The 26,293-nt window shown below is 46.2% G+C and overlaps 1 protein-coding gene across 1 annotated transcript in view; it reads left to right on the top strand.

Annotated features, from left to right (window-relative positions):
• The window catches only part of LOC115078026 (elongation factor 2-like), a 262,581-nt gene that overhangs the window by 28,850 nt on the left and 207,438 nt on the right, over window positions 1-26,293 (top strand). Inside the window, exons 2-4 of the mRNA XM_029580602.1 lie at window positions 8,475-8,689; window positions 19,297-19,478; window positions 19,585-19,796. Coding sequence (XP_029436462.1) covers window positions 8,475-8,689; window positions 19,297-19,478; window positions 19,585-19,796 — 609 coding nt within the window. The remainder of the gene's footprint in view (window positions 1-8,474; window positions 8,690-19,296; window positions 19,479-19,584; window positions 19,797-26,293) is intronic.

The raw sequence follows: 26,293 nt of genomic DNA, 5'->3' as shown, positions 1-26,293 counted from the left end.
AGTACATGGATATTAAATAATGCTCACATTAACGTGTAAAACTTCTTGGACTCCTAGATATCAAGATCTGAAGAATTCCACACTGGAACAGAAACTAGGATTGACAGCATCATCCTGTGCTCAAACAACCTGCTTTACTCTAGGACCTGCAGTGATCTGGCTTGAAAACTGATTCGCAAATGCAGACTGAATGCCATGTGGTTTATGTTATGCGCACCGGCCGCAGCAAACCCACAGCTCGGCCCCCTCACCTCTTTCAAAGTGATCCAGCATCTGGTCCCTCGTCTCTGGCGGCTGTGGGCCACCGGCTCCGTCCTCGGAACGCCCCTGGGGCCTTCGGCTCTGCTGCAGCTCCTGATGCTCCGCGTTGGGCTTCTCCGCATGGCCCACAGAGAGATGCCGTCCCGACCAGCGCCGCGCCCCTCCCTGGGCGCACAAGCGCGCACAGCTAATCCTTTAATAGGGCCTGTGGCGGGAACCTGGCGGCAGCCCCGGATGATGATGTCGGCAGAGCTCCGGTATATAAGCCCAGGCTCCGCTCTCTCAAATTGCCTTTGCAACAGGTCCCCTCGCTAGTCGAATACTCTTTGCCTTTTCAGTTCCTGGTTCCCGATCCTGATTGCCTTCGTTCCCATTTCCTTGTTCCTACGATCCTGTTCCTTTGTCTCTCCTTCGGATTGCTAACCTGGTTTGACCTCTGCATTGCCTGACTACTCTGTCGCCTCTCTCCAGCCCTGGACCTCTGCTTTCCCTGACTACTCTGTTGCCTCTCTCCAGCCCCGGACCTCTGCTTTGCCTGACTACTCCGTTGCCTCTCTCCAGCCCCGGACCTCTGCTTTGCCTGACTACACTGTTGCCTCTCTCCAGCCCCGGACCTCTGCATCGCTTGGCTACGCCGTTGCTTCTCTCCAGCCCTGAACTTCTGCTTCGTCTGACCATCCTTTTGACTCTCTCCTCGTCTAGACCTCAGCCTTGCTTGCCACTGCTTCCAGACTGCTGCCAGTCCTGATCCCAGCTTGTTTAAAGAAGCCTCTTCAGCTTTTGTCCTGGATGTGGTTCATTCAGGCTTTGGCCTGCTCTTGCTCGGGTGCCCTCTGTCAGACTGTGTTCCTACTGGCGCCCAGTTCTCTGGGACTTCGCCTCGTCCAGTATAGACTGATACCTACACTAGTTGCTGCCTCTGGGCTGACCTCTATCCACCCATCGACGACCACTGACGGAGGCCACCTAAGTCCAGCCGGCCCCGGCACCCAAAGGCTCAACCCACGGGAAACGAGGGCTGGTATTGGTGAAGCGCCAGCCGGCCTCCGTCCATCAGCCCTCTGTCTGCCGATGGTGGGGACCCCTAGGATCCCTCCTACAAGTAACATCAACCCCACCTCGGCCCAAGGGTCCACCTCCGGTGCAACAGTTTAAGCCCTAATTTGAAACAGTAGCTCTTGAATCATTTTTCTAACAGACTGGAGCCTCTGCTTTGATTAGTGAATTATACAATTAGACATTTCCTTTTACTCTTAATACTGCATCTTACTGGTATTCCTGCTTTTTTCAGCAACGCATACACCACATAGCATCAACATGTTCTTTTCCACTCGGGGCATCATGCCTTCTTTAACATAGCTGGGCTGCAGCAGGACACTCTTCTCAGTCTGGCCCAGCAGGAACAACGTCAAGCATGTGTCCGCAATAAAATGTTAGTTGTGGGCACCTAGGAGTTTCCACCCAGACTACCACTTTAGCTGATATGTATTTCCAGGGTTTGAAAAGTCCACTCGCCTGCTTGCTTGCAGCGAATGGATTTTTTTGTTCTGCAGGTGAGGAATTGTCTTTGGTCCATTCGGGACCTAGGAGAAGGAGGAAGCTATGTCTTTGGTCTGGATTGAGGGCAGGCAGGAGAAGCAGGCAACTGCCACCTGGGACCTCAACAGGAGGCCATGTCTTTGGCTCTTATCAGAGCACCACAGAGAGGACTATAGCAGTGGGGTTGGTGGGGGGGGGGGGGGGAGAACAGGCAGGGCCGGTGCAAGAGGATTTGGCGCCCTAGGTGAGCCTTCTCCCTTGCGCCCCCCCGGGTCATGCCGCAACTCTCCAGTCTCGGCTCCGACTCCTACCTCATTCTCGATCACACCCGCCGACTGTGTGATTTTCTGGGTCACGAGAGGGTTGGGCACTGCTTGCGGCCCGCCAAATCTCCACTCCTCTTTGCCACCGCTTGCAGCTCCATATGGCTTGCACCCAGTGGCGCACCAAGGGTCTCCGGCGCCCGGGGGCCAATGCATGTGTGTGCCTCTCCAGCATCCCCCCGTAATCCTTCTTGTACTAATGCTTAAGGTCACAGAAAATCAGTGGCGTCTCTAGACAGAAGAATTGTTGGGGGGGAGCCAAAATGACATTTCTTCATCACACCCACCTCTATAGCATGGATCCTGCTTTCAAATTGGTTATAAAAAAAAAGTGTTAATAAAAAAGTCCAAAGGCTCTTCTGGGTAATTTTAAAAAGCTGGCCAGTTTCACACTATATAATTATTTGATAGCCTCATTCAGCTAATTCTATATGGCTAGGAGAGTGAAGTCTGGAATATATAGGAAGGGACAGAATGTCAATATAAATCCTGCACCTCCAGTTCTGTAACTCTGTGCATCCACTGAAATTCCCCCAAACAATGGAGCTTGGATGTTTCCCTTACAGCTCATCATACTAAAAGATATTTTCAAATTCTGGTGTCACCTCACAGTAACAGCAGCACAAACACCTTCCTCTGCCAGGCACGTTGTGAACACACAAAACCTCGCAAAAAAGACACTCAAAATCTATACTGCAATCCCATTGTAACATAACAGTAACACCAAAGGCCCAAACAACAATAACCCTACCTGTGAATAAGCAAGGGTAAATATTACACTGGGTCCTAGAATACCAATACACCACCTACTGAGGAAACGAAACAAACCCGATTGCTATAGATCCCTATACAGACACTATATGCTAGCAGAATCTCTCATCGTGGTCACACACATGGAGCAGAGACAGACCCTCACCAAATACAGAATAAAGCCACATAAAGTATAAATAGAAAAGTGCAGACAAAAACTGAACTATAAAACGCATCATGCCAGACTCCATACAGTGTAACAATGGAAAAACAAAAATTTCACCATTCCTCATGAAACAATCAATAAAATCAAGATATATAAATCATGAATCATAATTTCATACTAATAAAATAATTTCAAAACAGCTGATGAATAGAATATCCAATAATTAAAGACTCAAGCAAATTTTGAAACCTTTATCCAAACACCAATAAAATATTTCAAACAGAAGACATCACACACTACCCAATAATTAAAATGGTAGTCAGCCAAGAAAAATGAATTTTAAAAGCCACCTTTACTTACCCTCTCCAGCAGTTCTCCTACTTCTTTCCCTTGCAGGCCACACCAGAAGCAGCAGTAGCTGCTGAAGCTGTCCTCATGGTCCTCTTCCTTAGGGACCACAACCAGTCTCTTCTCTCTCTCTCTCTCTCTCTCTCTCACACACACACACACACACCAATCACACCCTCAAGACCAGTTTCTGTCTCTCACACACCAATCATCTCCCCAACCAGTATCTCTCTCACACAAGCACACACATACCACCAGTCATCTCCCTGTTCAGTTTCACACATATGTCGCCTCTCTGGCCAGTCTCTCTCAATCACACAATGCTCTCGCTCCCCTTACTTACACGCAGGATTTCAATCACACAATGCTCTCGCTCCCCTTACTTACACGCAGGATTTCAATCACACAATGCTCTCGCTCCCCTTACTTATACGCAGGATTTCAATCACACACATGCCCTCCTCTCACAGCCACAAGCCAGCCAAAAACATGCTCCATCTCTCTCTCGTACACACGCATTGACTCACACAAGCACCCTCCCTGACTCACATATACACCACACACACAGAAGCACCATTCCTTTCTCAGGCACACACACACACACACACACACACACAGAAGCACCATTCCTTTCTCAGGCACACACACACACACACACACAGAAGCACCATTCCTTTCTCAGGCACACACACACACCCACACACACACACAGAAGCACCATTCCTTTCTCAGGCACACACACACACACAGAAGCACCATTCCTTTCTCAGGCACACACATACACAGAAGCACCATTCCTTTCTCTCACACACACACACACACACACACACACACACACAGAAGCACCATTCCTTTCTCAGGCACACACATACACAGAAGCACCATTCCTTTCTCTCACACACACACACACACACACACACATACACAGAAGCACCATTCCTTTCTCAGGCACACACACACACAGAAGCACCATTCCTTTCTCACACACACAGAAGCACACTGAAGCACCATTCCTTTCTCACACACACACACCCACCCAGAAGCACCATTCCTTTCTCACACACACACACACACACAGAAGCACCATTCCTTTCTCAGGCACACACATACACAGAAGCACCATTCCTTTCTCTCACACACACACACAGAAGCACCATTCCTTTCTCAGGCACACACATACACAGAAGCACCATTCCTTTCTCTCACACACACACACACACACAGAAGCACCATTCCTTTCTCACAAACACTGAAGCGCCATTCCTTTCTCACACACACACACACAGAAGCACCATTCCTTTCTCACAAACACAGAAGCACCATTCCTTTCTCACACACACACACCCACCCAGAAGCGCCATTCCTTTCTCACACACACACACCCACCCAGAAGCGCCATTCCTTTCACACATACACATATACACACATACACACACACACAGAAGCACTCTGCCGATCTAAGGCCCCCAGCTGAACAGCTGGTCTCAGGCGGGGGTTAGCAGCACCGGTGTTCATTTTTTCGCCACCGCTGGCCCCGATTTTTATTTTTTCGGCCCCGGCTGCTTGGTCTCTAGCGGGGGCTGACTAGGCGGCGCCCATCTTCATTTTTTCGGCTCTCACGGGCTTGGTCTCCCGCGGGGGCTGTCTGGGAGGCGCCGGGCCGGCCCATCTTCTTTTCTTCGGCCTCCGCCGGCCACGATTTTTATTTCTTCGGCCCCCTCTGCTTGGTCTCTAGCGGGGGCTGACTAGGCCCTTGAATTGATGGAGGTCACTGGGCTGAATGCAGGCTGCACGCGGTCGAGACCACGTGACCAGCTAGACTGGCCCACCGGGGGAAGCCCGATCCCCCGATAGGTCAATCCGCCCCTGCTGGCTGAGCAATCAGATCGGGTCTTGTTGGGGGAGGAGGTCAGATGGGTCTGTTGTGGCCGGCGCCATGATAATTAATTAAATCTGTCTTTGGGGCGGGCTGCTGGCAGCGGCTCTTTTATTTTTTATCGGGGGGGGGGGGGGGGCGGCGGCTTAATGCAGCTCTTTTAATTTTACAGGGGTAGCAGCTCTCTTTTATTTTTACCGGGGCAGGCTACGGCTCTCTTAATTTTACTGGGGCAGTGCCGCCCCCGGGAAGCTGGCGCCCTAGGCGACCGCCTAGTTCGCCTAGTGCTTCCGCCGGCCCTGAGAACAGGGAATTAGGAATGAGAGGGTAGGGAAAGAGGAGGAGAGAAAGGACTGGTGTGGGAGAAGAGGACAAGGGGAGGAGAGAAGAGAGGGATGAGGATGACCTGGGTGAGATGGAGGAGAGAACGTAGACTTCATGGGGATGGAGTCATGTTTGTGCACTGCCCTGGGAAAAGTGCATATGCAATGTACTTTTGTCCCACTCCACCCCCTTTCCAAAACAGATTATGGGGTGGGTGGGCCAGAGTACATGGTAAGTGCATTTTGTCTCTTGTAAGAAATGTCCTTATATTTCTAGAATCTCCCTCCCTTCAACTTCATATTATAACCCTTTATCTTTCAATTTATTTTTCTTTTGAAAATTTCACCTTCTTTGAATTTTGCTGGAATTTGCTAAATATTTGATACTTCTATCATATATCCCCACTTTAGCTTGTTGAAGTTCAGATAGATAATATCTGCTACTTTTAACTCCTTGATGAAACCATGCTGTCTAGTGATCTGTTCATTTAGAGATACTGCACTGTAATTTTCTTTAGAAGTATTTTTATGTTTGCCCCCTATTGTAGTTAGCTTAGCAGGTTTAGTAGCCTGCATCCTTGTTGCCCAGCACAAAGGTGATATCTGCATTCCAGTCTATGAGAACCTCCTCTGTGTCTAAAGACAAGTTGAACAAAACTGTGAAGGGTTCCATAAGCACTTTCTTGTGCTCTCTCTATATCTGAGGTGTTCTTCATTAGGTTGCACTGCTTTATATGCTTTTATTTGTATGGTTTGAATAGCAGCTATTGTTTAATCAATGACCTGTGGGTCATTCCATATGAAGTGGACCAGGGGTCCATGCTCAACCTCTTCCAAATCAAACAAAATTTTGCATGGATGTTCTCTAGGGTCTCAGACAAAACCATACTACATTTTTCACCTGGATCTCCATTGGTTGGAGAGCTAGAGGCAGTTGAATGCAGGTCACCTCTGAATACTATGCTCCGCCACAACCTAAAATGGCCATTTTGTCCAGGTGCTGCAGCCTGACAACGCCTCTCAGGGGCCTCAAATTTTGTGGATTAGTACAACCCCTGGTGCTAAGACCCAGTGCAAAGTTTGGAACATAATGTAAGCTTGCCTCCCTTTTTATGGGCCAATAAAATATGGCAGGCAAATAATTTATTCACAAGCCACTTTGTCATGCATTGATAGGACATTCAGAAGCATTGTGCAAGGCAGGAAAAATCACTAAGTGAATTTTTGTGAAATGTGCAGTTTAAGCAATTCTTGTATGTAGTGTCTTGCCTTTTCTTGTTTTGTGCTTAAAAGCTTGGAAACCTGTGGCTGGTACCTTGTCTGGCTGTCTGGAGTGGCCCCTAAGCAATAGGGATGTCAATTTTGCTGAACTGGCAGTGGCTCAGCATACAAAGTTTTATAAATTCATGAGTGGGTGGAATGGGTAAATAAAGGAGAGTTGTTTATCGTTGAAAATAATACTAAAATAAGGGGACACTGCATGAAACTAACAACCAGGGTCAACAGATTATAGAAAATACTTTTTCACTCAATGCACAATCAGGCTGTGGAATCTGTTGCCAGAGGACGTGATCAGGTGGCTAGCATGGCAGAATTTAAGAGAAGGTTGGACAGGTTTCTGGAAGAAAGGTCTCTAACACATTCAGGCCAAGATAGTACAGTGCTCCGGTGGAGCGCACTGTTAACCTGCGATTGGACGTGTGTTTTCGATGCACTAGCTTTACCCCTTATTCAGTAAGGGGTAATAGCATGTCGAAAACGTGCGTCCAACCCCCCGAACCTAATAGTGCCCGCAACATGCAAATGCATGTTGATGGCCCTATTAGGTATTCCCGCGCGATTCAATAAGTAAAATGTGCAGCCAAGCCGCACATTTTACTTTAAGAAATTAGCGCCTACCCAAAGGTAGGAGTTAATTTCTACCGGCGCTGGGGAAGTGCACAGAAAAGCTGTAAAAACTGCTTTTCTGTGCACCCTCCGACTTAATATCATGGCGATATTAAGTCGGAGGTCCCGAAAGTTAAAAAAAAGAAAAAGAAAAAGAAAAAAAAATGTTGACATAGGCCTGCGGCTCGAAAACCGGACGCTCAATTTTGCCAGCGTCCGGTTTATGAACCCGGGGCTGTCAGCGGGCTTGAGGACCGACGCCGGCAAAATTGAGCGTCGGCTGTCAAACCCGCTGACAGCCGCCACTCCTGTCTGAAAAGAGGCGCTAGGGACGCGCTAGTGTCCCTAGCGCCTCTTTTTACCACCGGCCCTAATTTAAATAAATTAAATTACTGTATCGCGTGATTTTTACTGTATCAGCCCGAAAATTAGCTAGGAAGACTAAACATAGCTATAGCTATCCCTGGGCATGAATAAGAGGAATTATACTACTTTATGGGATCTGCCAGGAACTTACGACCTAGATTAGTTACTGTTGGAGATGAGATGCTAGGATTGATGGACCTTGGCCTGACCCAGCATGGCAAATCTTATATTCTTATGCACCAGAGCATTAAATAATACATATATTCTTAGCAATCCCTAAAAACCTAGGTATACAAGCAAGCATTTAGTAAAACCTAGTTGTGATTGAGGTTGAGCCTGGCAGGATACCCTGTAGAGATGTTTATTATGGCTGAGAGCTCCTATACTGTTAAATGGTTTTATGAATGATTAGTTGTTAACTGCCACAATCCATTGGAATGAGTGCTGAAGAAATAATTCCAAATAAATAGCCTGTATAGAAACAATTTTGGTTATCACAGTACATGATTCCTGTGTCCCTCTAAAACAAATGGTAATGTTCTGAAATCACATCTTCTCTGAATGGATATTTTAAGATCTTGTCAAAATATAACTTTCTACTTTAGCTAAGACTTGTGTTTTTCTTTACTTTCCAGGTGAATTTCACAGTAGACCAGATCCGAGCGATCATGGATAAAAAGTCCAACATCAGAAACATGTCTGTCATCGCTCATGTTGACCATGGCAAATCCACTCTGACGGACTCCTTGGTATGTAAAGCAGGGATCATTGCATCAGCTAGAGCTGGCGAAACACGATTCACAGACACGCGGAAAGATGAACAAGAGCGCTGTATTACAATTAAATCTACGTAAGTAAGAATCCCAGATTCAGTAGCCTGGCCTAGTTAGTTGTGCTCTTTGGATAGGAAACAGTAGTGGTATTATCTAATTGCTCATAGATACATGCATATCAGAATAAATTGATACCATTATGCTTTCACAAAATGCTATTAAGTCAACTGGCTATCAAAGATGTGCTTTTCAGGCTGCAGGGGATCCTTCCCTGTGAACACTGCAGTGGTAAGTCCTTACAGTGGGAAATGTAATAAGATACATTTTGACAGTTTATTTTGTATTGATTCCCATATTTGTTTGTTTACTATATTAAAAATATATAAAAGTGAATTAAGTAAGATGATGAAATTAATAAATACTTTAAAATAAAACAAACTGTTGGATATGAAAGTTAGGATTTTAAAACTGTATGTAGAAAGATGACCTAAAACTTTGTGTATTTTGCTCTTCTTTCAGAGTTAGTTTCACAAATTAACATTCATGTGAATTATAAGGCTAAAGGATACTCAATCTGGAGTATCAGAAGATAGCCTTCTCAGCCATAACAAGATTTCTCCATTGACAAGCAGAGCTAAATTAGCCATAATATGTGGTTGATGTCATCCATTAGTGCTGTAAAGCTCATTTCTCTGAGCTCATTAGAGCTTTTACTCTATTGAGCATATGCATGAGTTGCCACATGCATGCTGCCTTGTGAGCCCCTCTTCTTTTTTTTTTGTATAAGTTTCTGCACAGATGTGTACGTTCTCTCTTCGACATCATCTCAACAGCACTTTTCAGTGCTACCAAAAAAAGAAAAATAATGTCCAACTCTAAGAAGGCCACCTCCACAGGCTTCAAGGATTGGGTATGTGGCTGCAAGATGTCTATTACCAATGACCACGATATTTTTACAAATGCCTGGGGCCAGACAATGACTAAGCCAACTATGACTGTGGCCAAATATCATCGAGGTACCAGAGGAACAGGGCCTCAAAGAGGAAGAACTTTGCAGGTTGGTGAAAAGCTGAAGTAGGTCCTTCTCTCAGAGCAGGGCCTTCTTGGGCACTGTCTGTGCTGAGTCAAGCAGGAGTGCTTCGAGCAAAGCTCTCCCATCTGCAGTGCCAGGTCCCAGATTAGCCACAGTGCAGAGGTTGAACAAGACTTGCACGTGTCTAGAGCAGTGTTCTGTGAGCCCCTTGATGCATGCACTGTTGGGCTCGTTAGTGCACAAGAAGAAGTGCCATGTGTCGGAGCTGGCAGTGCAATCGGTACTACCAAAGTTTGCATTGCTGTTGACTCACCCAGTGCCATTGATGTACCAAGCCTTAGCCCTGTTGACAGCCCTCGGTTCCTTCATCTCCATCAGCACGCTGGGTCTTGATTCATTTGATGTAGCCATCTGCTTTATTGATGCACCTAGCCTTGACACTGTCAAATCTCCACCCATCAGACCTATTGATGCTCTGCATTCCGGTGCAGTCAGTGCACCAGTCCCCTACCCCATCTGTTTGGAGACTCCTTAACCAACATGCTCCGTTGTGCCTTTGTCTCTATGTGACCACCAGTGCAGTTAACCCAATTTTAAGGAATTTAGATTATTGTGGTAGTTTATTGATTAGACTTTCAGCTAAGCTCCTTTGGGTACTTCAATTGGTTCAAAACACTGCAGCTAGGATGATGAGTGGAGTTGCTTATTTTGAGCATATTTCACCAACTCTTTGTTACATTGGCTCCCAATAGTCTGGAAATATCAATTTAGAATTGTGGTTATTTTATGTAAATTGTTATATAGTGAAGTAGGATGTGTGCTTAGACAGCAGTTAAATTGATATGTTCCAGCTCAAGATTTGAGATCTGCCACAATGCATTTGCTTGTGTTACCAATAGTTGAGATTTATAGGCTTCAGACTTCATGGAAATGTGCTTTTCTTTATGTTGGGCCTCAACTCTGGAATGCACTTCCTGTAGAAAGACGTTCATTGACTAATATAAAAATATTTAGGAAAATGATTAAAGCTCACTATTTTAAGATGGCTTTTATAAATATTGTTTGATTTGTTGAATTGTATTGTCAAATTCTATTGTCTAAATGATTTTATGAATGTTTTATTGCAATCTGCACTGAACCTGCCAATGGAAGTTGCAGAATGTAAAAAATGTAAAAATAAGTAAATAAAATAAATAGGAGGCCCCCTTCTGGAATCCAGTAGGGGCTTCACTGGAGGTTGACCCCATACTGGTATCAGAGGAAGATGTTGCTTTCTGTAACTCCAGGTCAGAGAACACAACAGCCCATAAACCAGGAAATTGAATTGGTGAAGACTTTTTTGTCTTGCTGGCAGCAAGTAACAAGGAGGGCACCTTTCAATCTCTTCTGTTCAGAATGGCAGATTTCCATTTCATTCTCCTACACAGGTCCAAACAGGTAAGGAATGTCCACCTATCAGCAGATTCAGAGCACATGGACTTTCTCCATGAAATGATCGACACTGTAGATGAGGTGCAGCAAAGAGAAACTCAGTATACTGTTGCAAACTTAATAAATGCCTAGAGCCAGCAGCTTGTGGAGAAAAATCCTTTTTATTGAAAACAGCAAATAATATAATAAGATATATCTTATGGAGAGAACAACAGGTCACAATGCAGTGGCAGGGACATCTCTGTCAAAAAATCGATCACTAATACCAGGATCTAATCAGGATAACATCTGTAATCACTACACCAATGACTGTTTGTTTTCATAATATTTTTCTAATTGGTTAGCAATAACACAACTTCCTCTTAATAAGATAGTATTTTAATTTTAATTTATATATTCTAATGACCTGGGATTTTTTTAATTCATGTGATTTCTTGTAAATTAAGCCCAAAAGACAGGAATGAAATTTGACTAAACTCGACATACTTTTTGGATTTCAGCAAGTTTTGTCATATCTGCATCCTTCGAGAAGTCTACAAGTCTAATCAGTGTAAAATCACAGTGCAGTAATAATAGCTTTATAGGAAAAAAGTGTTTCAAAGCATCCTAACGTTCTCCCCTTTTGTCATATATAATATGACAATACTAAACTTTGATTCAAATGATAAACATAAGAAGGTCCACTAGGACTAAGTTCTAAGTTTGGGTCATAGGAAATATTAACATTACAAATTATTTGCAGTTTTATAGCTTGGAACTGAAACTTGTCCTCCCTGAGAGAGAAAGGGGCAGGAATTGGCCAATTGTCTTTTGTCTATAACGTATATCATCAATAATGATGATCAGATTGATGTAAACATCTGTGAGAAGTGGATAGGTTTCCAAAATTTAACTATTCTGAGTCTCACTACTGGTCAGCGCAAACGCAAGGCAGTAATAATATTCTAGCTGGGCAGATCTAATCTAAACTTTTCTTTCACGTAGCGTTCCATGCCACCACACACATCATTATATTTACACATATCTTTAAACACCTTACATCAAGTCCATATTCAATCAAACAAACATTTGAAAAAAAGTTTCCTTAATGCTTGTTCTGTTATAACCACCCCAGCAAGTAAAGAAACTTCTTGTTGAGGCTTTATCAGTCTTTTACTAGTTTCGTTGGCCATTTGCTTTATTCATGGAAGAGATTTAAGTCAATTAAGTACTGCATAAGTTTGTACCAACTAAATGGATCTGTTGGGGTCAGTTGTCTTCCTTTCACTTGACAATAAGGATGGATATCTGGATGATAACTGAAAATTGAAATACTATGAAAGTGTTGACATATCAATGGACAGAGAATTTGGCTACTGATCGCCCTCAAGAGCCATTGACAGGTGGCACTAGGAGCGCCAACCAGTGCCCTGATATGTCGGGTGCCATGGATAGCTGTGCTGCACCAATAGGACTGGCACTACCGCACACTTCTTGATGTTTAGCTCATTTGCAGTGCACTGACTCAGGTACCGGCAGCTTTGGTGCTGGTCCATGCTGTGGCAGGGGCATGGGCTGCTATGCCAATGTGAAGCCAGGGCAGATACTGCAACGTTGGGCACATATGCGCCAATGTCAGCAGGATGGAGCACTGCTGCATGGGTGCAAGGCACTGTAGTTGCAGTGATAAGGTTAAGCACAGAGGCACCACTGTTACTCATGCCTTCTGGTCTGTGTGTATCATTGCATGACGAAAGGGATCATGGGCTTGTGCACTGCAGTTTTCAGTGCACCAGGCTGTTTTTAGCTTTTCCTGCAAGAATGCACTGTTCACTCTGGGGCAACCCTTTTGAGGTGGCTACCAGGATTGTAGCATTGGGATACCTCCCCCATGGGGGGGCAGGCCTTTATGAGTCCCCTCCCATATTGACTTATATTCTGGATTCCCTTCATGGGGAAGCTTCCAGCTATTGCTGGTTCATTGTTCCAATAGCTATGGGGAGGAGCAGCAGGAGTGGGCTAGACTGCTTTCATTTACATCCCTGCGCTTGGTTGCCATGGTGTCCATAGTGTCCAACTATACAGCCATCAGCAACTTGCTATGTCACCATTAAAGCCTCAGAAGAGTGACTGTGTCCACTCTCATCTGAGGAATAGGGAGTTCTGGGATCGGGATGACCCAGTTAAAGTTGCAACTTCGAAAGGCAACCGTAGTAAGTTCTCTCTCAACACCTTGTTTTCTACTTTGGGAAGGGGTTGTTTTCACTCTACCTTCTCTGGGTGCCTCTTGAGTGGCAGTTTTTCACCTCGGCCGCTCACTATTCCGCTGTGTCTGAGAGCCCTTCTGGGAGAAGCACTCATGCCACCACTTTGTGATACTGCATAGGAAAGATACCTCATGGCATGCAGAAATCTATCCTGAACTCAGATTTCCCACAGTGTTAGCATTGGATTCCCTCTCATAGGATTCTGCTCCCCAGCAGCAGATGATTTCTCCCGCATGGGAGCGTGTTCTGATACCTGCTGAGCACAACATGCATGGTTTCACTTGGTAATCAGTGTCGCGTTTGGGTGGTACTCTACCACTGAGGGGAAGGTTCCATCCCCTCTGCATTCCAAATGGCATGTATACCTTCAGACTACTCACCCTATCCATGGTAGCATGAATCAAGGGGCAGGGGATCTTGCTAAAGAGGCCCTGAATCCATTTTGCAGTTGTTTAAGGGTTGTCTTAAGGATTGTCTTCTCCTCTTTCAGGTTAACCCTGATAGTGGGAGCATTTATTAGCTGACAAGGGGTCCTTGTCTATGCAGATTTTGTTTTTACCTTGTATGCATGAAGTTATTTGGTTGATGAACGAATTACCTTTGGCAGTAGGTTTGGAAACCTAAGCCAAGTAAGTTGAAGCCTGATCTGGTACCTTCATGGTTCCCAGGTTGTTAATGAAGTCCTGGTTTTCCCCAGGGGCTAGCTCTTGCAGCATTCTTGTTTTTTGTCGCTGAGTGGAGAGGCTTACGAGCTTCATCTTCAGGATGTTCTTACCCTTGACTGGAATCTAGGCTTCGTACTGAATGTTATTTGACTCCCTCAGTTTATGTGACATTTGTTTACTGCGAGGAGATTGGACCCATGAGCTGGGTTAGCCTCGGTGGCAGCTCCCTGATGGGATCAGCAGGGGGTTATTATAGTTGGGGTGTCACCCAATGGTGATTTCTACAGCCTAAAGGCTATTTCTTTGACCCTGCAATCCCAGGGTCTGCCTTCTTCTTTCTTTGCTTCTTCTGACCTCCAGTTGGAATGTCAAGGGAGAAGCCATGGTGCAAAATAGAGAGGTCTTAACGTATGGCTTCAAGGAAAGGTACATGATCCTTTCCCTACATTTGGCCAGACTACTAGTGGTAATGGCTTTGGCTTTTCGTGCACTGATTCATCGGCCAATTTGCTTCCCTTTCGACTGGGCTTATTCTTCCGGCTGGGAGAATATTAGTGATGAGCATTCGGCGGCCATTCGTTCATTCATTTCACTGTTACTCATGTACCTCAAAGTACATACATACCTGTTATGAGTGGTAATGCACATCCGTAGAGAATATGCCTGTCATGGGAGTGCTTGATTAGGTGAGCTTCAGTTGAAGCTCACCTAATCAAGCACTTCAGTTGAAGCTCACTGCAAGGCTCAGGGTCTAGGCATAGTGCTCCCACTGGCGTACCCTTTCATGCCTCGGCTCTCTTGTTTCTGCTCCATCTGACCTGGGAGATCAGGTCTTTTCTTGTCATTTGGCAGGTGGGGTCTGCCTCAGACTCTGATGCCTTTTTCTGCTTCTTCTTCCAAGCAAGTACTTAGATTCCACGTCTGTTTCTATCAGCTAAACATTGAGCTTAGCTATGAGTAAGCAATCTGTTCTGCAGTTTTCTTTCTGGAGGGCTCTCTAGCCCCAGATTGTCTTTTCAGATGTCTTATGACACTAAAGAAAACTGTGTAGTCTCATTCCAAGAGCTCTTTCTCTTGGTTGGTGATTTGTGCCTTTTCCTGTCCTCAGAAGAACCTAGGCCTAGTAGGGCATGACAAAGCTCACTATGCAGAAGCTCTGACTGAATTGGCTTTTGTGCAGTGAAGTGGGCTTCTCGCCCTGAGTTCATATCACATCCCTGCCTTTGGCAGGGACTGCTACCATACAACGGGGTTTTTTGTCACTCTGTCTGTACTATGGGTCTCTTTGAGATGTAGAACCCAACTCCTTTTCAGTTCTAGAGCCAATTAAGGGTTAGGCTGCCTGAAAAAAAAAGAGAGGTTATAGCGGTGTTTACTGTCAACCACTCAGATCATGCCTTAGCACTATCGGTTATTCTCTTTTTCTTATTTTTGGGCTTGGGCTTGGGTTCAGCCATATGTGAGGACTGCCATCCTGCTTGTCCTTGGAGAAAATGAGGTTACTTACCTGTAACAGGTGCTCTCTGATGGGTAGCAGGATGTCAGTCTTCAGAATTCCCACCCTTCTCACCTGGGAGTTGGTTTCTCCATGTTTTAATTATATCATGGACTGAGGTGCTGTGCCTGGGCATCAGGGAGGTGATTACAGCTGCACATGCTCAGTAAAGCATGCTGAAAGCTCTAAAATCTTTGAGATCAAAGTTCCTTGCCGGGTTTCGCTGGATGATTCACCCATATGTAAGTACTGACATCTTGCAGTCAATTGGAGAACACCTGTTACAGGCAAGTAATCTCATTTCCTCTCCCCCCCCCCCAGTAGTGGGGCTTGGCTACTTCCCACCTGTTTGGACTGGACTGGACTAGTGTAATAGGATGAAATGGAAGGAGAAATTTTCTTACCTGTTAATTTTCTTTCTGTGAATCCTGCTACACCAGTCCATGACCGTCCCAGGAAGCTGGACCTGCTGCTTTTGTGGTTGATTCCACTTCTGTGGGTAGATACATGTATTTTCTGAAGACAAAATTTCCCTCTTTGCGTGTCCTTATTCCCTGCCTTGTTACCCTTTCTTCTTCAGTTCTTGGACAGGAGGGTGAGCTTTGAGGGTTATTTCTCTCCAAGCACATTTGAGATGTTTAAATTAGATTTGGTTAATGAAGTTTGTTTTCAGTGCTTTGTCACAGGAATACTGGAGTTTCTCTATGCTGCACCACCTCTACATAGTGAAAATAATGTCATGGAGAACGTCTGTGTGCTCTTCCTCCATATGTTGGTAGGGGAACATAACCTACCTGTTTGGACTGGACTGGGCTGGTGTAGCAGGATTCATGGAAAGAAAATTAACAGGTAAGAAAATTTCTCTTTGGTCCTTCAACCAGGATCCTTCTCACATCCCTGCCTTGGGAGCTCCCATTAGAAGTCCTTGTAGAGGGATCAAGCCTCCAACCATTCTCTGCAGAGGAGTCTCTTTGAGGCAACAGAGGACTCTGCCCCAATCGTCTTCATCATCATTGGAGTCATGAAACGGTGTCCCTTTGTCTCTCAGTTCTGAAGAAGAATCTATGAGGATTTCCTCAGACTCCCTATCTGATCTGCTGGAGCATTCTTCATCACGAGAAAACCTTTCATACTACAAACTCCTTGACAAGCTGGGCAGGGCTATAGGAGTCAATGTCCATAAGGACAAATATTACCCTGACAATGTTTTTGGGCTGCTTTGGATTCTAGAAACATCTTTCGAACCTGTAGCATTTCATTTGATTCTGTGGGATTTAAAAAACAAGAATGTAGGAGAATCCTGCCTCCTGTCCCCTCCCCCAGTGGCCAGAAAATTGGACCTGAAATACAGAGTGCAATATGTTCTGGGATTTGTAGTAGTCCAGCACTCACACCAGTCAGTGATGGTAGAGTTGACACTAAAATGGGCTAACAAGACTAGAATCTTCTCCAACATCCTTCCAGGTAAGGACCCTAGGTTGTTGGATAGTTTTGGGAAGAAGGTCTTCTAGAGCTGATGCTCACCTCTCACATTGCAGCCCACCAGTTCTATATCATACAATACTTACAGAACTGCATTGACAAGCTGAAACTTCTGGTAGAGTTGCTGGACGAGGAGCAGGAAGGTTATAAGCAAGCCCTTCTGGAAACAGAAGAGTGCTTACATCTTATCTGGTCAGTGAATAAATCATTCAATACCGCAACAAGATCTTCTGCAGCAGCCATCAGAACACAATGGATGGCCTGGCTGAAATTCAGCGATTTGCATGAAGATATTCATAAAAAGTTAGCTGATGTATCTTGTTCAAGGTACAAGGTCAGGAAAACAGTTGCCCAGATCAAGGAGCAACATGCCCCCATTCAGTCCCTTTCAATGGGAGCTGAGCAGTCATCTTCCGTAAGGCGTTCTTACTTTGCTTTTAAAGGCTTCTTCCAAAAATGCCCTTTTCACTACTTTCAGTTGTATTTCACTGACGTCAGTATGAGATGTCAGCCAAAGACGCTACAATAAACCCAGCCTATATCGAGGCCTATGTTTTTAAAGAAACTTGATCCTCAAGCTGTGACTCCTCCACTGATACTTTTCTGCTTAAGTGGGATGCAGATCTGCTGTAAGCCTTTGCTCCACCTCTTTTGGTAGCGAAAACTGTGCAGAAGGCACTCAAAAGACCAGGTGCCCTGTCCTCATTACTCCAGCGTGGCCCAAACAAGTGTGGTTCTCTTATCTCATCAGGTTGCAATCCTTCTGGGATCCAATCTGTCTTTACTAACTCAAGGGGATGCTCATTTATGTCATCCGAACCTCCTCGCTCTTAACTTGACAGCATGGATGTTGAATGCTCATTATCTTATCCCTGTGCTGTTCAAAGAAATTGAGGATTGTGACCTCGACCAGGAAGCTATCTACCAGGAGAGCATACAGTTTTCAATGTAAAAAGTTTTCATTTAGTTGTCAGCCAGGGTCCGTAAACCCGTTTGCTTGTGCTCCAAAGGATCTACTACAGATTGTCTCTCTCTTCGCTGGGTCTCAGTACATTATTGGTTAAGATGCATCTTAGTTCCATTGCTGCTTACCAAACCAAATTACCATACATCGCCTGGTGTCAAAGTTCACGAAAGGCTTATGACATACGAGACCTCTGGTTGCTAGGCCGTCAGTGCTATGGGACCTCAGTGTCAGCTTGGTGCAGCTGATGAAACCACCCTACAAACTATTTGATTCAGCTTCCTTAAAGCTCCTGATATGGAAAGCAGGCTTTCTAGTCACCAATATGTTAGCTAGAAGAATCAGTGAACTACAAGCATTGGTTCATTACTCTCCATTACTGCAGTTTTTCCACAACAGAGTGGTGTTCTGTAATCACCCCAAGTTTCTGTCAAAAGTAATTTCGGCCTTTCATTTGGCTCTTGCTATTGTTTTGACCATGTTCTTTCCAAATCCTCATGAACATAAAGGGGAGAAGGTCTTCCATTCACTGATTTGCAAAGGGTCTTGGCATAGTGCATTTTTCAATCTTTTGTAACTCCTAGAAAAGAACAATTTCCATAGAAACACTAGTTCTTTGCATGACTTCTGTTCCTCAGGTCTAAATTAAAAGACCAGGGCAAAAGTATTTGTGCTTGTACAGTTTTTTTTGGGGGGGTGATTTGTTCATTTCCAGAAGTTTTCCTTTTCATCTTGCTGGAACAGTCCAGATATTTTGGTTTATGGTACCCTACCAGTAGAAAGAGATAGAGAACCCAACTTTTCAAATGACATCATCACTGCTACTTGTAGTGGTACAGCCCAGACACTTGCCAGTATTCTCTGTCTTCAGCAGATGGTAGCATATGCTTGGACTGATGCAGCAGGAATGTAGGCTCCTAGGGTTCAGCCTTGGTAGAGCAAGAATAGGGCTTTTTTGTACTTCATTCTTTATCATAAGGATACTGGCAAGTTTCTAGGCTGTACCACTACAAATAGCAGTGATGTTGCTGGAAGAGTTGTGTTCTCAGTCTCCCTCTGCCAGCAGGGTGGTATAAACCTATACATCCGAACTGGTCTAGCAAGATTTAAGGAAAGTAAATAAACAGATAAGACTAAATTTTTCCTTGAAAATTGTGCAAGGAAACAGACTTGCAAGATTTCTGCCCTATCCTTACATTTGGCCCATAAACTTTATACAGGTATGGGAATTAACAGAAAATGTAATGCTCAACATATTAGTCAAGTAAAATGCTTTATTTTGTCCAGTTTATGCTAACAATGGATTGTTAATCTGGCTTGTTTGACATTTGCGTTTTTTGAGAACATCTTTTTGTTTCTTGTTTGCAGTGCAATCTCCATGTACTATGAACTCTCAGACAATGACTTAGCCTTCATTAAGCAGTGCAAAGATGGCTGTGGTTTTCTTATTAACTTAATTGACTCCCCTGGGCATGTGGATTTCTCCTCTGAAGTGACAGCTGCTCTTCGGGTAACTGATGGTGCTCTTGTAGTTGTTGATTGCGTGTCAGGTGAGGGAAAAATCAAACTTAAATGTTTGTTTTGTCTTGCCAAGACTATCACACGTGTAAAGAACAGGAAAAGTAAGGAAGAATGTGGTGATGCTCTTTTTTTAAGGTGTGTGCGTGCAGACCGAGACTGTGCTACGTCAGGCAATTGCTGAACGAATCAAGCCTGTCCTGATGATGAACAAAATGGACCGTGCTCTACTAGAGCTACAGTTAGAACCAGATGAACTATATCGGACCTTCCAGCGCATTGTAGAGAATGTCAACGTCATCATTTCCACATATGGAGAGGGCGAAACTGGACCAATGGGCAATATTATGGTGAGGGAAACATAAATAAGGGGCCACATGTTTTTAGTGATTTATTTTTTGTCTGTTGAGAAAATAGGATGTCCATATTCAGCCACTGTGCCGCTGTACTAGTTAGCCGGTTATACGTAAGACATTAGCCGATTACTTTCTGTGTCTAATTCTGGTTGGGCCACAGGGCAATCCTAAAGTTAGCTGGTTATGCATAAGCAGCTAACTAGCAGGGTATATTCAGCTCTACTGCCCAACCAGAGTTAGCAGCAGAAGTAATTAGCCAGTTATCTTAGGCAGCTAACTCCACTTCTCCCCAGTTCACGTCCTGCCAGCCCCTGAAAAGCCCCCATCATCTGTCTAAATTCTAGCTGGCTAACTAGTTACCAAGCTGGAATTTAGCTGGGTAGGGGCTGACTATAGCCGCGTAAGCCATTTAATAACTTAATAGTTATCCGTCTAAATGGCTTTTGAATACCGACCTCTAGTTGTCTAAATGTTTCCAACTGTTTCTATTGTAAAAAAAAAAAAAAAAAAAAAAAGCAGTACATTTGCAAACTTATATTTTTTACTAAAGCAAGAAATTTGAAAATCCAAGGTTCAAATCCTGCTTCTTACACTGAAGTTCTGTCTGACTTTGGACAAGTCATTTCATTCTCCTTTGAGAAGCAGGGCTGAATTTGCCAAGACATCTGGGTGAAGACATTTGGTGGCAGTGAACAGTTCTCTCTCTCTTAGGTAGAAGAGCTTTTGCTCTACTGAGCATGTCATTTCATTTATTTAAAATTTATATTGCGTGTTTACATAAATGCTCATGGCAGATTACAAAAGTACATTCATAATAAAAATATTATAACAATAAAAATACACAAAGACAGGTATATGATAGATAAACATGTACAATGTCCCATGGAGACGTTGCTTTGTGAGCGCCAGTCCCCTCAAGTCTTTTTTCATCCGAGCACCCCCACAGATGTGTACCTCTATCTCACATTTTTCTGTGTATATTTTTCTAATTTTTTCTTAGCCTCATCGGTACCCAAAGTGCTACTTGTTAAAAAAAGAGGATAAATTCTTCTTTACAATGTTCAGTGAGAAGAAAGCCACAGTCAATGGTTTCAAAGATTGTACATGAGTTAAAATAATATTCATTACCGATGTACATGTCTTTTGCTACCTCTTTCTGGGACCGAACCATGTCCAGGCCAACTGTTACAATTGTGGATGGATGTCCCCTCGTACTCAAAGATTGAGGGCCTGGAAAATGGAGGAACCTCATAAGTATCTCAAAAGCCTTAGTCTGTCCTCTTCCCGAAGCGAAGCCTCCTCTGCTTCGCCAGGAATGGAGTTGAGCAGGAGGTCCTTAAAAATATCTCCCCATTGACAGAATAGGACGAATCCTTAGGGTCGAGTAAGAAAATGTGGCATGCACCAAAGAATAAGACGTGCCATTCTGTGGAGCTGCTGGCCAGTTGGCACTGAAGACGCATCGTGTCTTGGGTGCATTGGCGCCATCGATGCCCAAGACCTTTGGCCATTAAAGCTGTACCATCATCAAAGCATTATGTTGCAGAGCTTCCCACACAGCTGTATACTGGCCTTCCAAAAATGTTAACAGAGGCAGAAGGGGATATGATACTCGGGCCACCACCAATTACCAGGGCACTTTCACCAGCAAATTTAATGAACAAGGGCTACGTCTGGCATTTACAGATCCCATTTGCTCTCTGGTACTTCTGACATATAAGCCTCTAATTCAGATTTTACAGAGCCTGGAAGATGTACAGGATTCCATTCTAGTGTCAGAAGAGGGTGTTCCACTGCCCATGCCAGGACAGAGGGCACATCAGCTACTCGACCAAGTAACATAGCTGATGAAGGATTTCTTTATGTTTTTGGTGACTAAGGATAAGGAGGGTATCTTTCCATTTCTCCTTTCCCTGTATGTACCTGGATCAGTCCAGACCATGGGTTGAGCCTCCTGTCCAGCAGATGGAGACAGACCAAAACTGTAAGGGTGTCCATTATCAGGACAGAGCCTACCCTGCAACCCTTCAGTATTCGTCTGTCTCCAGCAGATGCGATAGCTCACCCTTCGGTTCTCTGTTTATTATTTCTTAGCCCCTGCTGTGGGGTTTTTCTTTGTCATTAGCTCAGGATCAAGCAAGTATTGTTTTATATTGCCAATTCCATTAAAAAAAAAAAAGTTTGTTTGTAAAACTTGGACTCTGTTTTTCTGTTCTCTAGGAGACAGTTCTGTCTCCTCGCTCTTGGGGGCCTAGGGGGGCTTGACCCCTTGTTGGGAAATAGCCTAGGCTCCCTATTCCCGGTGGTCCTCGGCTGTGGGGCGATAGCGGTGGTCCAGTCACTCCCCCTAAACAGCCTCTCTCTCTCTCTCTCTCTCTCTCCTTCCCGGGACATTTTTCCCCGGTGCTGCCAGCAGGGAGGCATCTCCCCTGCACTGCTCTCTACAAAAAAAAAAAATCTTAAAAGATTAATCGGGGTTGCGATCCAGCAGCTGAGATTGAGATACGGGAGGGCGCAGGGTTCGTTCTTCTGCTCCTGTTCCCTCATATGCGCAGCTCTGCTGCTTCTGTCAGTGTGCCCTGCCTCATGCCGCGGTCTAATATCTGTTTGGCCTGCGGAGAGCCCTCAATCAGGCTCTCTCGCAAAAACCTATGCTCGGGTTGTCTGCCGGGGGCCCCTCCTCAGCAGCGCTCAAATCTACACCCCGGGGCAGGTCGTTTAAGTGCAGGGCCAGGCCGTTCACGGGTCGGCAAACAACGGGAACGGTGGACATTTTGGGGATCCCTGCAGCTGATGATACCGAACTGCAGGATACAGAGGAACATGATTTAATTCTTTCTCCCTCCGATCTGAGCCCTGAGCCCTCTCCTGAGGAAGGTAATGAGTCTTCCTCAGGAGAGGAAGGCTCATTACCTCAGGGATCCGGCGGAGGGGGGACCCCAGTGACTACCCGCACCCGGATAGGCCCCTGCGCCTCGGACAATCCTGGATCCGGACCCTGATGAGCAATTAACAGAGACGCCCCCCCCTAGAGGGGGATGATCCCCGAGTCCTACGCTTATTTCAAAGGGAGGAGCTCGATCCTCTTATTCCTTTTGTTATTCAGGAGCTGGGTATTGACACTCCGCCAGTGGATGCACTCACGGCCGCGATGCTGGCCTGCATGGACCCAGTCCTGGCGGGACTTAGGGCTCTTCTGCGCACCTTCCCTTTTCATCTCATACACAAGCTGATGCTCCTAAGGGAATGGGAAGCTCCCGAGACGGGGTTGCGAGTGGGGAGGGCTATGGATAAGCTTTACGCCTTACCGGAGGAGTGTCTGGACATGCTGAAAATCCCTAAGGTGGATTCTTCTGTGACAGCGGTCACTAAGCACACCACCATCCCTGTGGTGGGTGCTATGGCCCTGAAGGACGTTCAAGACCGCAAGCTGGAATTCTATCTAAAGCGTACCTTCGAATCCTTGGCCTTGGGAGTTTGGGCATCGATCTGCAGCAGTCTCATGCAGCAGGCAAGTCTTAGGTGGGTTCAACAATTGCTCAGCACCCAGGACCTCCCGTCTGCAGAGGCAGAGCAGGCTGAAAGATTGGAAGGTGCTATAGCTTATGGGGCGGATGCCCTTTATGACCTATTCTGCGTACAAGCGAAGGCGATGGCTTCAGCGGTCTCGGCCAGACGACTACTCTGGCTCCGTAATTGGTCGGCAGACTCCTCTTCCAAGGCACAGTTGGGAACGCTTCCTTTTAAGGGTAAGTTGCTTTTCTGGCGAGGACCTGGCGCAGCTTATTAAATCCTTGGGTGAAAACAAGTTTCATAAACTGTCTGAGGACCGCCCAAAACAGTCTAGAGCCTTCTTCCCTACTCGTACCGTTTCCAGGGTCAGCAGAGATAGAATGCTCAGGCGAGAGGGGCTTTCTCTAGGGGAAACTCCTCCAGATCTCAGTCCTGGTCTCAGTCCTTTCGAGGCCGCGCGCTTTCCGAGATGCTATCCCTCAGCGCACCACCACCAAACCCACCTCCCAATGAGATTCGGCTGGCCCATTCCTCCATTCCAAACTTAGGTGGTCGTTTATCTCTCTTCCTCGATGAATGGGCCAAAATCATGTCGGATCAGTGGGTCCTCGACATAATCGAGAGAGGCTAGGCTTTAGACTTTGCTCGAAACCTACCGGATCTACACATAGTATCCCCTTGTGGACATCGGAAGCGGGCGGCCATAACCCAGACTCTCTCCAGACTGCTTGCACTGGGGGCTATAGTCCCAGTCCCCACGGAGGAGCAAGGCGTCAGCCAGTATTCCATCTATTTCGTGGTACCGAAAAAAGACGGTTCCTTCCGCCCCATCCTGGACCTCAAGAGGGTCAATCGAGCTCTCAAGGTACCTCATTTTCGGATGGAGACCCTGAGGGCGGTAATAGCTGCTGTTCACCCCGCCGAATATCTGGCCTCCCTAGACTTGACGGAAGCCTACCTACACATCCCGATCCGGGCCGAGCATCAGTGGTATCTCCGCTTCGACATCTTGGGTCAGCAGTTTCAGTTCCGGGCCCTCCCCTTTGGTCTCGCCACAGCACCGCGCACTTTTTTCAAGGTCATGGTGGTGGTGGCAGCCTCTCTTCATCGGGAAGGAGTTCTGGTGCACCCTTATCTGGACGATTGGCTAGTGCAGGCCAAGTCGAAGACTCTTTGAAAACTGGCAGCGACTGAGTTCTAGCTCTACTCACTTCTCTGGGGTGGATAATCAACTTTCCCAAGAGCCATCTGCGGCCTTCCCAGGTGTTGGAATTCCTGGGGTCTCGCTTCGATACCCGAGTAGGCAAAGTGTTCCTTCCGGATGTTTGAGCGTTCAAGCTGATGGACCAGGTCCGAAATTTCCTCCTCGTGCCTCTCCCTATAGCGTGGGATTACCTCCAGGTGCTGGGGACCATGGCCTCCACTCTCGACCTGGTCCCATGGGCTTTTGCGCATATGCGTCCATTACAGAAAGCTTTGCTTTCCCGGTGGAAGCCGGTCTCGGAACAGTTTCAGATGGCTCTCCCGCTCTCCGACTCTACCATCGGCGCCATGCAGTGGTGGCTCTCATTCTGGCACCTCCTGAAGGGCATATCTTTACAGACTCCGCAATGGATAGTAGTCACAACAGATGCCAGCCTCTCCGGCTGGGGAGCGGTTTGCCAGTCGCAATCTTTTCATGGCCGGTGGTCCCCGGTACAATCCCACTGGCACATCAATCGTCTGGAGGCCCAAGCGGTCCGTCTGGCTCTCAAGGCTTTTCTCCCGCTGATTTGCCACAGGGCGGTGCGTGTACTCTCGGACAATTCCACCACGGTGGCTTACTTCAATCGACAGGGGGGCACCAGGAGCCGCCTGGTGGCGTTGGAGGCCAGCAAGCTCTTCGCCTGGGCGGAACGTCATCTGGAGCGACTGGCAGCTTCTCAGATAGCGGGCAAAGACAATGTGCAAGCCGATTTCTTAAGTCGGCAGAATCTCGATCCCGGCGAGTGGGAGTTGTCCGACGAGGTGATGAAGCTCATTGTTCGCAGGTGGGGACCTCCTCACATGGACTTGATGGCGACCCAGGGCAATGCCCAAGCTCCCCGGTTCTTCAGCCGTTGGAGGGAACACTGCTCGGAAGGGGTGAATGCCCTAGTCCTCCCTTGGCCCAGCAACATTCTCCTCTACGTGTTCCCCCCCTGGCCCTTGGTGGGAAAGGTCCTCAGAAAAATAAAACTCCACAGGGCTCCGGTCATTCTCGTCACTCCTCAATGGCCGCACAGGCCATGGTTCGCGGACCTAGTGAATCTGGCAACGGACGGCCCTCTTTGTCTCGGTCATCTTCCATATCTTCTCAGACAAGGTCCATTGTTTTTTGATCAGGCAGATCGCTTCTGTCTAGCGGCCTGGCTTTTGAAAGGTGGAGATTGAGAAAGAAGGGATATAAAGAGGATGTTATAACCACTCTGCTGCGTGCCCACAAGACTTCTACTTCACTTGCCTATGTCCGGGTCTGGAAGGTTTTCGAAACGGTCTGCGCAGAATCAGGGGTATCGGCCCGCTCTGCCCTGATTTCCATGATTCTTTCCTTCCTCCAGAAGGGCCTCTCCAAGGGTTTCTCTCTCAGCTCCCTACGTGTCCAAGTGTCCGCCCTCGGCTCCCTTCTCGGCAGTGTGAAAGGTCACCCGGTAGCGTCTCATCCGGATGTGGTCTGTTTTCTCAAGGGTGTTAAGCATTTGAAGCCGCCCGTCCGAGGCACTTGTCCTTCGTGGAGTCTTAATTTGGTTCTTCGGGCTCTCTGTGGGGCTCCCTTTGAACTTCTCCATCGGGCTACCCTTAAGGACCTGACGCTCAAGACTGTCTTCTTGGTTTCTATATGCTCTGACAGACGAGTGTCGGAGATCCAAGCGTTGTCCTGTTGGGAACCTTTTCTGCGGTTTTCTGATTCAGGTGTTTCTCTTAAGACTGTACCTTCCTTCTTGCCGAAGGTTGTCTCA

Source organism: Rhinatrema bivittatum, chromosome 1 (genome assembly GCF_901001135.1).
Source record: "Rhinatrema bivittatum chromosome 1, aRhiBiv1.1, whole genome shotgun sequence".
Classification (NCBI taxonomy): Eukaryota; Metazoa; Chordata; class Amphibia; order Gymnophiona; family Rhinatrematidae; genus Rhinatrema; species Rhinatrema bivittatum.
This window is presented reverse-complemented; position numbering and strand designations above follow the sequence as displayed.